At 41.1% G+C, this 12,769-nt stretch overlaps 1 protein-coding gene across 1 annotated transcript in view; it reads left to right on the forward strand.

The window, feature by feature from the left end:
* SHROOM3 (shroom family member 3) overlaps positions 1 to 12,769 on the forward strand; it is a 577,837-nt gene that overhangs the window by 212,533 nt on the left and 352,535 nt on the right. Inside the window, exon 2 of the mRNA XM_007949040.1 lies at positions 2,326 to 2,480. Within this exon, the coding sequence (XP_007947231.1) occupies positions 2,326 to 2,480 (155 nt within the window). The remainder of the gene's footprint in view (positions 1 to 2,325; positions 2,481 to 12,769) is intronic.

Here is a 12,769-nt window from a genome sequence, read left to right on the forward strand (position 1 = left end):
AAAGCTCTGGTAGCATAGTGCCTAAGGCACTTGACTGCTAACCAGAAGGCTGGAGGTTCAAACCCACCAGCCACTCCTTGGAAGAAAATTGAGGCAATCTACTTCTGTAGTGATACTGCCTTGGAAACCCAAGGAGGTGTCGCTATGAGTCGGGTCCGACTCGACGGCACATAACAACAACAACAACAAACCTCTATCTAGTTCCAAAACATTTCCATTATTCCAAAATAAAGCCCCATACCCATTAAGCCATTACTCCCCTCTCTCTCCCCAATTTCTCAGCTTCTGGAAAATACAACCTGCTTTCTATTTCTGGATCTACCTATTCTGGATATTTCATATATATGAAATCATACACTATGTGATCTTTTGTGTCCAGCATCTGTCACTTAATACAACGTTTTGGGGATTTGTCCACATTGTAGCACGAATCAGTATTTCATCCTTTTTTTTAAAATACATTTTATTTAAATATAATTTATGTGCAGTAAAATACACAAAACTAAATATTTCATCCATTTTTGTGGCTGAATAATATTTCACTGTATGTCTAAACCACAATTTGTTTATCTATTCATCTGTTGATGGACATTTGGGTTGTTTCCACCCTTTGACTATTGTGAATAATGCTGCTAAGAACATTTGAGTAAGAGAATTTGTTTGAGTACTTGTTTTTAATTCTTTTGAGTATATATACTATAGTGGAATTTCTAGGTCATATGGTAATTCTATGTCTAACATTTTGAGAGCTTGCCAAACTCTTTCCACAGTAACTGAACCATTTTATATTCCCACCAGCAATAAGGGTTCCAATTTCTCCACATCCTTGCCAAGATTTGTTTTTTTCTATTCATTTGGTTATGGCTATCCTTTGTGGGTGTGAAGTGGTGTCTCACTGTGCTTTTGATCTGTATTTCCTTACTGTCTAATGATTTTGAAGATCTTTCCATGGGCTTGTTGGCCATGTGAAGGAACTCTGGTGTCATAGTGGGTAAGACATTTGGCTGCTAACTAGAAGATCAGCAGTTCAAATCCACCAGCTGTTCTGTGGGAGGAAGATGAGGCAATCTACTTCCGTGAAGATTTACAATCTTGGAAACCTGGTGGGGGTTGCTATGAGTCAGAATCAACTCAATCGTAGCGGGTATTTTGGGTTGGCTGTATGACTATCTTCTTTGGGGAAATGTCTACTCAAGTCTTTTGCCCAATTTTAATTGGGTTGTTGCTCTTTTTGTTGTTAATTTCTAAGAGTTTTTAAATATGTTCTGGGTACTAGACCCTTATTGGATATATGATTTAGAAATACTTTCCCTCATTCTGTGGGTTGTCTTTTCACTTTCCTAATGCCCTTTGATGCATGTAAGTTTTTCATTTTGATGATGTCCAATTTATCGTTTTATTTTGTTGCTCATGTTGCTGACTGAAATCATCTAACCATAGATGTGTGGGTTTATTTCTGGATTCTCAATTCTATTCTGTTGTTCTCTGTGTCTATCCTTAAGTATATGTTAATTTTTACCCAAATTATTTTAATAAAAATAGAAGGTATTCAAGAGCCAAATTTACAAATTCATTCTAAGAATTTGGTCTAAAGGTTTTTGAGCATGTGGGCAATTTCTTGGTTGTTGAAAAAGAGAAAATATGGATCAGGTTTTGTTTACTTATTTTTTTGTTTTTCCTTTCCTTCTCTTTCATTATCGTTGATGTTCCGTAAGTATCCACTGGCATATAGCACTGGGTTGAGAATTATTCTGCTTTCTTATTTCCACAACACATAATCACCTCCTAATATACTACATCATTTACTCACTTATTAAGCTTATTCCCTGCTTTCCCTTCTCCACCCTGCAATGTGAGAGCCATAGAGGAAGGCTTTTGTCTTTTTTCTCCACTGATGTAGCCCAAATACCAGGAACAATTTCTGGCACAAAGCAGTTGTCAAATAACGTTGTTGAATGAATTACAAATATAGTCCAAAAACTGAGGTAAGAAGAACTCAACTTCTAAAAGAATGAAAACAGTTGCTTTGAATGGACTTGTGCAGTTGAAGAGTCAACAACAAGGGTAGCTGGCGCCTTTCGATGGAAACTGACTTCCTTCCTTCATTCAGCTAATTGTTATGACCGCCCTTTCTGGCAGGTAGGACTCTGGGTTTCTAGTGGGTGAGGAAAACCCAGATCCTGCCTTCCTGCAGCTTCCCGTCAGGTTGGGTGTGAGTGGGGCGTGGTCTTAGCCAGTCTCTTTGGCTTTGCTGGACTCCAGGCAGCGCTCCAAGCAGCCCAGGAACTGTGGAAGGTCATTCATGGCTCTCTTGTCTCCGAGCAGATTGAAGAAGGGGGCAAAGCGGACTCTGTGAGCTCCAAACTGCGGGCCGGAGATGAGGTCGTGCACATCAACGAGGTCGCGTTGACCAGCTCCAGAAGGGAGGCCGTTTCTCTGGTGAAAGGATCCTACAAGACCCTCAGGCTGGTGGTGCGAAGGTAGGATGGGCCGGCACCTACACTGTCCCTCCTACCACTTCACCTCCACTTCCTCTTTGCCCTACCCCCTTCTGGGAAAAAAAAGCATTGGTGGCAGCTTGCTTTTAAAACCTCAGTGCATGGATGGTTACACCCTTGCCTCTCCTCCTTTTTCTTTCCTACCTTGTGGGATGTGAAGAGGAAGTGGGATGAAGATAGGAACATTCCATTTCAGACACTCTTGCTTGTCTTTTGAAACCCTGACTTTCCCAGTAGCTATTTGTGTCACAGAGTTATGCCTCGCTGTACTTCCTAAATTTCTGGGCTTGATGAAAAGTGACATTGATCCCAAATATGGTCAGAACGCTACAAAGCGTTGTCTCATTGTGAGACTAGAGAAAGCAGTTCATTTGGAACTTTAGGTATTAGCAACTGGGTGGCATTCCACTAGCCTCACCCATACCACAGCTTTCAACAAGAGGATCCTTCTTTTGTTTATTTTACTGTTCTGGTAGCAATAGTAATGGTTCCTCTGTTGTCAAGATTTGAGTTGTGATTGGTTTTAATGTCTTAATATAAGAAGCTGCTTACTCCCAGTATCAAACTCTTGGTGGAGGAAATTACTTATAGAAAGGGAAAGGGAGTTATTATTCATATTATTATTAGTTTGGGGTCCGTATTACTAACCTAGGGTAGCTCTTGTTGCGTAGTGGGTAAGGCATTTGACTGCTAACCAGAAGCCTGGCCATTCAAACCCACCAGCCATTCCTCGGAAGGAAGGTTGGGCAATCTACTTCCGTAGAGATACCGAAGGAGGGGTCGCTAGGAGTCGGATCCGACTCAACGACAGTGAGGTATTTATTTATTTATTATTACAAACCTAAGGAGTTCTGGTGGCGTAGTGCCTAAGGCATTTGACTGCTAACCAGAAGGTTGGTGGTACAAACCCACCAGCCACTCTGAGGAAGGAAGGAAAACTGGACAACTTACTTCCATAAAGATTTACTGCTTCAGAAACCCAAAGGGGGTCACTATGAGTTGGAATCCACTCAATGGCAGTGAGCTTGGTTTGGTTCATTTATTACAAACCAAGCATGCACTTCTATTATTTATTCATTTATCTTCCTTGCTCTGGATGAGGAGAGACCCATCTTTGCATCTAGATGGCTGCTTGCAAGCTTTTAAGACCCCACTTGCTACTCACCAAAGTAGGCTGTAGAACAATGTTTTGTGTAGTATGTTATGCCAGTTGAGCTTGATTGTTCCCTGCGATCATGTTCCCAAGCCTACATATCCAACTACTTGCTCCCTCTGGGTAGCTGGCTGTGGCCAAGAACCCACCACAACCTTGCCCCTTGTCATCTCTCCTGTACACAGGACCAAGCATGTACTTCTCAACATGTTTTACCTCATTTGATCTGTACAAAAACCCTATGAGATAGATACAAGTCTCCCTATTTAATAGACAAGAGGTTAAGTAAGTTACTGAAGGGAGCAGAGCTGATAAATAGAAGAGACAGAATAATCTACATGGTTCCATTTCATCATGCTGCTTATGCATTGTTACCGTTACCTTATTAAGCTGTAGGCCTTGACACTTTGTTTATTTGGATATTTCTTAATCCGATTTAGGTGCCTCACATGGCAACTAAATGTTTCAGTATTTGAGAAGGTTCAAATTGACTGGGATTTTAGGAGTCAATCGAGCCACACCATATTCAAGATGTAGAAAGTAAGCTGTTCTTCCTGTCATGCTAGATACGGTCTCCTCTAGGAACGTTCACTCCTGCTTTCATTCATTCCTCATTTCTCAAATGTGTACCTTTGTACCTTGGCACTCTCCTTGTTCCCTTGGACAGCACCTCCTCCCAACCATAAAACTATAGCCATGGGTCAAATGGTTTGCACTTGCCTGCTAATCTAAAGGTTGGTGATTCAAACCCACCTAGCTGCACAGTGGAAGAAAGTCATGGCAATCTGCTTGCATAAAGATTACAGCCAAGAAAACCCTATGTAGCAGTTCTACCCTGCAACACATGGGGTTGCCATGAGTCAGCGTTAACTCCATGGCAACGTGTTTGGTTTATGTGGTTGGATGTGGCCCAACAGGTTTTCATGCTATAGAGATTCTCTCTTCATTGTGCAGCGTTGTATCAGGTATCTTCAGAGCTAATCAGAAGGTTGCTTTTCTGGAAGCCAGTGATACAGAGTGGCTTGAAGCATAGTCTTTAGAATCACACCTGGGTAAAATTCCAGGCCTATCACCTAGCAGTATGACCTTGGGCAAATTACTTAACCTCACTGAAGATTCAGTTTCCTCATGCTTGCAGTGTTTTACTTACTTTAGCTCATTTAAATGGGGATTAGGATAACTGCTTTATAAGGTGATTGGAAAGATTAAGTATAATATTTTACATGATGACTTGTAACAACAGTCGCTGCTGCTGTTATTTTTATTATTATTGGCCACCTGTGGGCATAGGTCCATTTTTTGTGGATCTAGATTTGAGTAAAGAAAGCAGTCATCCCAAGCATGGTGGCCCAATACTCAGATGATAAGAAAGGCTTAGAACCATTAGATAACTTATTCTGTGTGCCCAGAAGAATGCTAAAGGTTTTGAACTCACCTTGGCACTGGAACTCAAAAGTCCAACTTTGGGACACTGGAATTAGTATCTGTTTAATACTGTCAGCAGAATCCAGACTCCTGATGTGTTGTGATGGATGTTTTGTAATAGAATAACCTCCAGACAGGGATACCCTATTTCCTGCTGTAAAGAGCAGTCATGTTGGCTTAAGGTTAAGCCTTCTAGTTTATAGTGACATGAGATTTGAATTATTACTTCTAGCAGAACCTTTAAAGACAGCCAGCCAGTCCTGAGGTTGAAATCTGGCTTTGTAATTTGCAAATTGTGTGACCTTAGGTCTCTTAAGCTTCAGTGTCCTCATCTGTGAAATGGAAATAATTCCTGCCTCAAAAGGGTGTTACGAAGAGTTAATGAATAAAGTATAAGTACATACCAAACCAAACTCACTACTGTCAAGTCAATTCCAACTCATAGCGACCCCTCCTTGGGTTTCCGAGGCAGTATCTCTATGGAAGTAGATTGCTTAGTCTTCCTTCCGAGGAGTGGCTGGTGGGTTTGAACCACCAGCTTCTGGTTAGCAGTCAAATGCCTTAGGCATAGTTGATGTAAAATTTGAGGCATTTGGGAATATGGAAGAGTATTACCCTATTATCAAATATGCTAGCTGCCTCATCTTGAACCCTCTCTTTCATTCCCTTGGGTTGAATTTACCATCATTTAGGGTCTGTTCCTCAGTCTTACAGATCCAGAAACTGGTAATGCCAGTGCCCCTGAGCTCATGGATTTCAGGAATGTTAATTCACATTATCCAACCATACTAGAAATTGAAAGATATAAACCAGAATGCCAATGCATTAAGTTATTTTGAAAAAGACAACTGTAAGTGGAGCAAGTATCCCAAGTAGATCATGAGTATATCAGTATACTTTATCGTTATAGGAAAACAAAATAGGAAGTCTATTTATGGTCAGGGGATTGCTTGGTGATTTGGACTCAGTGGAGAGAATGGGTCTGGGGGCTTCAGTGTGTGCTGCCATCTACTCTGATAACCAGATGGTCGATCTTCCCATTAGAGGTACATCTGTCAGGTGGCCCAGGGCCCTTCCCCCTTGAGACCTTAGGGAATCACTCTGCTAAAGTGCTCCTCTCAGTTCTCATTTCTTCTCTGCCAGTCCACACCAAATCCCCCGTCTGATTGACACATTCTTTCTTTACATATGCTAATGCAATCGATAAGGTTACTGAGGAGTTCTTGTACTCTCTGCTTCTGGTGTGGGAAACGTTTTGTCTCTAAGATGCCTTTTGAATATGTCTTATCTCATCTATTATGGTTTGATTTTTATAGTTGAACTCTCAGAGCAGAAGGCTATTTTCACTTCTCACACATACTTAGAAATGGGATTATGCCCATGCCTCGGTAGACATGGATGGATATTCCTCCACTACCTTTCACAGATCTAAGACGCCTTTTGGCTCACTTAATCTGGTTTTACATTTAGTAGAGCTGTCACTTTGAGTTGCAATCGACCGGACAGCAATGGGTTTCCTTGGATTTGGTCGCTTTCCTGAGAAGCCTTACCTTGGGACATGTCATCATCCTGAGATTTCCTTTTCTTCCATTTATTCATGACAGAATGACTTCTGGTGATATATAATTTATTAGCTTTCTTTTTGCCCGCTTGATCTCTGTGCTTTTAAAAAATATTGAGGTGGTTTCCTGGAAACACAAATTTTGGGTCTGTTTCCTGGAGAAGTTATACGCAGAATCAAAATTTATCAGTAGCTCTGGCTATAACTGCATTTGTTTCTTTTTCTCTTAAAGTCAGTTTTGCCCGGGAGAGGGCAACACGTAATGCCAGGCTTCAGCATTCATCATAAACAATGCTAAGAATGCAGAGTGAGTAGTGGCGTTGGGAGTATCTTACCTAGTGACCAAAAACAATGAAAAATAAGAACACCTTCTTGTAGGCAACAGTGACAAGAGAAATGCAAAGTCTCAAGTGATTGTGGGTCAAGGACTTTAGAAGATCTGTTGACCCATAAAGAAGGTAGGGTTTAGCCCTTTCTGGGTGGATGGTGTGAAGGGGATGATATGGATGCTGTAAGAACAGAGGAGGTGCTGCTTAGTACACAAAGAGTGAAGGTCTACAGCTAGTGGTGAATAAATGGAAAAGAAATGATAAAATAAGAAGTGGGCCAGACACTTTGGAGAAGGAAAACAGGTATCTCCCAGTGGAAGGAAAATTGAAGAAGGAAAACATTGTGGAATGCAAGGACATCATAACCAAAACTCACTGCCATCAAGTCAATTCTGACTCATAGATACCCCTCCTTGAGTTTCTGAGGCAGGATCTCTACGGAAGTAGATTGCCCATTCTTCCCTCCGAGGAGTGGCTGGTAGGTTTGAACAGCCAGCCTTCTGGTTAGCAGTCAAATGCCTCAGGCACTACACCACCAGAGCTCCCTAAACCAAACTCACTGCCATTAAGTCCATTCTGACTCAAAGCAATGGGTTTCCAAGGCTGGAAATCTTTATGGAAGCTGACTGCCTCATCTTTCTTCCGCTGAGCGACTGATGAATTTGAGCTGTCCACCTGTTGGTCAGCAGCCAAATCCCTTAACCACTACATCACCAGAGGTAAGAACATCATAGAGGGCATTAATTAAGGAAACCAGACATGTACACAAATGAATCAATACTCCCAATGCTCTCTGGAAGCAATGGAGACTTTATTAGTCAGACATGGTAAAATATATGTCTTAGAATCAGGCCGCATTTAAAATGGAAACTAATAGACAAAGGCAAGGGTCTTTTATTATTATTATTATTTTAAAATTTTATTTTAAAAGCTTGTTTTACATTCAACATAATGTGTACATTTAGTTTCATTCCCCATTTGCCATGTCCAGCCCTAACCCAGTCTCCTCCCCTCCCTACCCTGTGACCTTCCCCCTGTGCCTCTCATATTTATGCACTCCTATTGGTGGTAACAGAAGGAAGATGGGGCAATCTACTTCCATAGTGATACTGCCTTGGAAACCCAAGGGGAGGGGTCGCTATGAGTAGGGTCCAACTCGATGGCACATAACAACAACATTGGTGGTAAGGGTCTTTTGGAGTTTAATTTAACATTACTGTTGGTGGTGTAAATGGTTAACCCGCTCACTGCTAACCAAAAGGTTGGGAAGTTTGAGTCCACTTACAGGCACCTTGGAAGAAAGGTCTGGTGATCTACTTAAAAAAATCAGCCATTGAAAAATGTGGAGCCCAGTTCTGATCTGACACATGGGGTCACCATGAGTCAGAAGTGACTCCACGACAACTGGTTAGCCAGTAGTGTAAGTACTTTCAGTACAGGGAACATTCACCACTGTCCATAATTAATCTAAGATTTCAAATGTAAAAATAGGAGGCTATATTTCTTCTTCAGAACAGACTGTTGGGATATAATTGCTGCTGTGTATTCCACTAAACACATGCTCTTACCCTGAGTTCAGTCTCAGATTCTTATACTGAATCGGATAAACAGATGGCCTTGTAACTAATGCATCCTTAATCCCCATGCTGATGTTTTTTCTGCTCATTTTGCTATTTTTGCCAAATACTATGCTACTCTGAAGTGTATCAGTGGGTTTTTGGTTGTTATTTGGCAAAGAAAAACTTTTTGGTTTATTTCATTGTAAATGTTATATATATATATATATATATATATATTTTTTTTTTTTTTAAGGTCAGATTCATTCTTTACAGGAAATGCATGAGATGATGGTGAAGGTTTGAGACTGCCTGGGTTTGATGTTATGTCTTTATGACCCTGGGCAAGTTCATTTAATTTGTGTAATTCTTGCCTTATAGGATTGTTGTGATGACTGAATGGGAAATACGCACATGCAATATATAGCATGCATGGTAACTACAGCATGAACTCTCTTGAAAATAAACTGCATGTTTATTAAGTAAGTTATCTCTTAAGAGAAGTCCATTTTAATCTCTAGAACATTGCATACGAATGGGAGTCCCATTAAGGGGAGGACTGTGGTGGAGAGATGATCTGTCTGGTCACAGGAGGCAGCCTGCCTGATTCAGAGAAGTGAGCAGAGAGGGGGAAAAAGTAAGTCCCTTTTCAAACTGGAATCTTATTCCAAAACCTTCCCATCATCTCTGCAAATTTGATATCGATTTTCCTCTTGCCATTCATTTATTCTTGGTTAAGTGAGTTGACACAGGGCTAAGAGGAAATAACGTAGCCCCTGTATTTTTCATTTGATTGAAAATATGTTTCAGTAGTAGTAGTGGAGTCCCTGGGTGGTGCAAATAGTTAACACACTTGGCTGCTAATCCATGGGTTGGTGGGTCAAGTCCACCCAGAGGCACCTCTGAAGAAAGGCCTGGAGATCTCCTGAAAAATCAGGCCCTATGGAGCTCAGTTCTACTCTGATGCATATGGGTCACCAAGTTGCAATTGACTCAGCAGCAACTGGTCAGTAGTAGTAGTAGTAGTAGTATATCACATCTTATGGGGAAAAAGAGATGAAGAGCAAGGAAGATCGAACAAGTGAAAAACAAGCAGCATCTGCCTGATATGTGTCCTCCTAGGCTGTGTGACTTGCCATGTGTAATAGAGCCAGCATGAGACTCTGGGTCTCGTGACTTTCAGCCGTGGTCTGGAGGTAGAAACAAGGGGACTACCTCCAAAGACAGGCCATTTCTTGTCCAAAGCCACATGCTAGTAGCCTAAGTGAGAATCTAAGTATCTGAGAATGTAGGTCTTGGGCCTCTTGGCACTTCAAGTAGTGAACTTATGCTTTCTGCCTCACTGCCTCTAACTGTAGAAATATTTTGTGATGCTTCAACAAACCAACCAAACAAGAAAAACCAAATAAATGGATCTTAAATTCATCCAGGAAAAACATTTTAAACAAAGAGGAGATTCCCCACTGACCTTTAACATCCTGAACACATTCAGAGGAAATGCACTCTACTGGTTTGTACACCCAGTCTGAGTTTCTCCATTAGCTTCTGGAAATCAAACTGTTGCTTTAGCAGTTGGTTCCCTCCTCCCAACAAAAATGGTTACAGAATTAAAGTTTGCCATAACTTGGGCTCCACGCTCCCCTGAATTAACCATCCCACATTTCTGAGGTTTAACAGAATAGTTTCTTTTTATGTATGGGTGAGATCACATTATTGGAATGGAATGGGATGGGGATGGCTGGCTCAAACACATGCTAGAAATCTGAGTCAGATTTCTGTGACTCTTTTAGATCTAGATGGAGTTGAGAGAGAGAATTCACTCAGGATTTACAAATCAATGATCTTGAAAGAAGTGCATTATAGTGAAAGGGTACTTTTTTTTGTGATCTGGGTGAAAGTTTACAGAGCAAATTCACTTTCTGTACAGCAGCTCACACATACTTTGTCTCGTGACATTGACTACAATTTACCCCAATGCAACAGCTTCCCTCCCACTTCCTCCTGATAGTTACCTCTTCCCTGTGTCCATCCCTCCATGTACTCCTGCCCCCTGAACTGTCTCCCTGTACATAAACAGCCCTTCTTTCTCCCATGATTGTTCCCTCCAAGGAGTGTATCTACCTCAGGTACATGTTCAATTCATATATATGCCTGTCTTTTGTTTGGCTGGAAGCCACAGGAGTGGGTTCAATTCCAGACCTGAAGGGGAGCTAGGGGCCATAGTCTCAGTGGTTCCACCAGGCTCTGTCAGACCAGCAAATCTGGTCTTCTTTTTTTCCCCAAAATGCTTTTGAGTTTTGTTCCACATTGTTCTCCCTCTCTATCTAGGATCTCCTACATAGATCCCCCTCCAAGTGGTTGACAGTGGTATCTGGGCACCATCTAGTTCTTCTGGCCTCATAGTTGTATAGGCTGCAGATCGGATGGTGTACCAGTCGCTTGGACTTATTGTTTCCACGAATCTGTGGTTTTTCCCATTCTTCTTTGCCCTGGACGAGGAGAGACCCATTGTTGCATCTAGATGGCTACTTGCAAGCTTTTAAGATCTCAGTTGCTACTCGCCTGACTGGGAGGTGGAACAATGTTTTGTGTAGTATGTTTTGCCAATTGAGCTTCATGTCCCCTGCAACTATGGTCCCGAGCCAACAGGTTCAACTACTCGCTCCCTCTGGGTAGCTATCTGTGACCAAGAAGTGACTACAACCTTGTCCCTTGTCAGCTCTACTATACACCTCAGGATTTTTACAGAACATACAAATATACTTATAGAACCATTGTCTGCCAACCCTATACGTGGTCTTGAGTACACTCCCCACTGCTTAGACATATCTAATAGTTCAGCCCGTCCACCCATCTATCCACCCGTATACCCATGTTTGCCTTTACTGACAACACAGGACTGTATGTGCAAAAGGGTTCATTTTTGTTGTCTGTACCTCCTGTGCACCTCTCTATGCCTTCCTCTTCCTCAATGCCAAAGGACTACTTTTTAAGATCTTTTAAAGGTTACAAAATTGGATCTCTTAAGTATTAATAAAAAGAGCTTTGCAAATCAGTTCCTTTCCCAACTCATGGTGAGAGTTTATAGAAGAAAATAATTTCTTGGAATACTAACACTCTCCTCCCTGAATCCTTCACACAGTTTTGCCACCTCTACTACCTGCCTGACTCTTTTTTTCCCAGAAAAGGATCTATGTTCTTAATACAATTTACTTTGATGTCCTTTTTTAACTAATTTAAGTCTTTTTTTTTTTTTTAATGATCCATTAAAACTTTTTGAAATAAATTGAATGGGACTCCCTATTTTTTAAAGCAACAAAGGTTGAAGGGAAAGGTGAGACTTTTCCAGAACATAAAAAGCATCTGTTTTTCCTTATAAATTGACATTCTATAAGGTAGACTGTGAAGCACCAAGTTGCCAGTTCTCTGTCAGGAAATTGCCCAAGAGAAAGAGACCATTTTATCTAGATTTCCATCTCAGCTCTGCCACATTCTGGCCTGTGGTACTGTGGGCAGAATGCAATCTCTCTGAGGCTCCTTTTCTTCTTCTTAGAATGGAGGAGAACAGTAATAATATCTTCTGTATGAGTTGCTATAAGGAAGATATAAGATAATGTATATGAAAGTGCTTCATTGTAATAAGATATTAATTTGTTTGTCTATGAGGCATTTCTATTATAATGTCAGCTCATGAAAATTTACCTGACTGGATTCTCTTATGATCGTTCTGTTTAATAGCATCGATTTGACCCATTTGTGCAAATGAGAACATACAGGTTTTTAAGCTTCCGATTCTTTTTGCTAAGAGGTAGTGCAGTTTTAAAGGACTAACCAGGCCCAAGTTCAGAATGGTGGTTTTGAATAACAAAGGCATTCTTTTCTGGAGAACTTAAGTTGAAAGAGTGCTGAGTTTGAAACATGTTGATCCTCATTGATGGGCAGCTGAACTACGAAAAAGACCCACAGACTGCAAGAATGGTAGGCAAGTGTTTCTGTATCTTCTGGTGCCTCCTCGTCCCAAGGACTCATCAGATTGAATTGATTTGTCAGGTTATACAGGCACACTGGACACTGGCTGAGCCATTTGAAACATATTGTTCTTTAGATAGCACAATATATGGCCTTTGGGAAAGTTATGATGTCTCAAAATAACCATCAAGTGGGCAGGCAGTAGGAGTTGGCAAACAGAAAAGATGTAATAATCTCTTTATAGGCAATTGCAAAACTGTTCTGGAAGCTCTAGGTAC

The sequence above is a fragment of the Orycteropus afer genome, unplaced genomic scaffold, assembly GCF_000298275.1.
Source record: "Orycteropus afer afer isolate SDZICR_OR568_19922 unplaced genomic scaffold, OryAfe1.0 scaffold00235, whole genome shotgun sequence".
Classification (NCBI taxonomy): Eukaryota; Metazoa; Chordata; class Mammalia; order Tubulidentata; family Orycteropodidae; genus Orycteropus; species Orycteropus afer.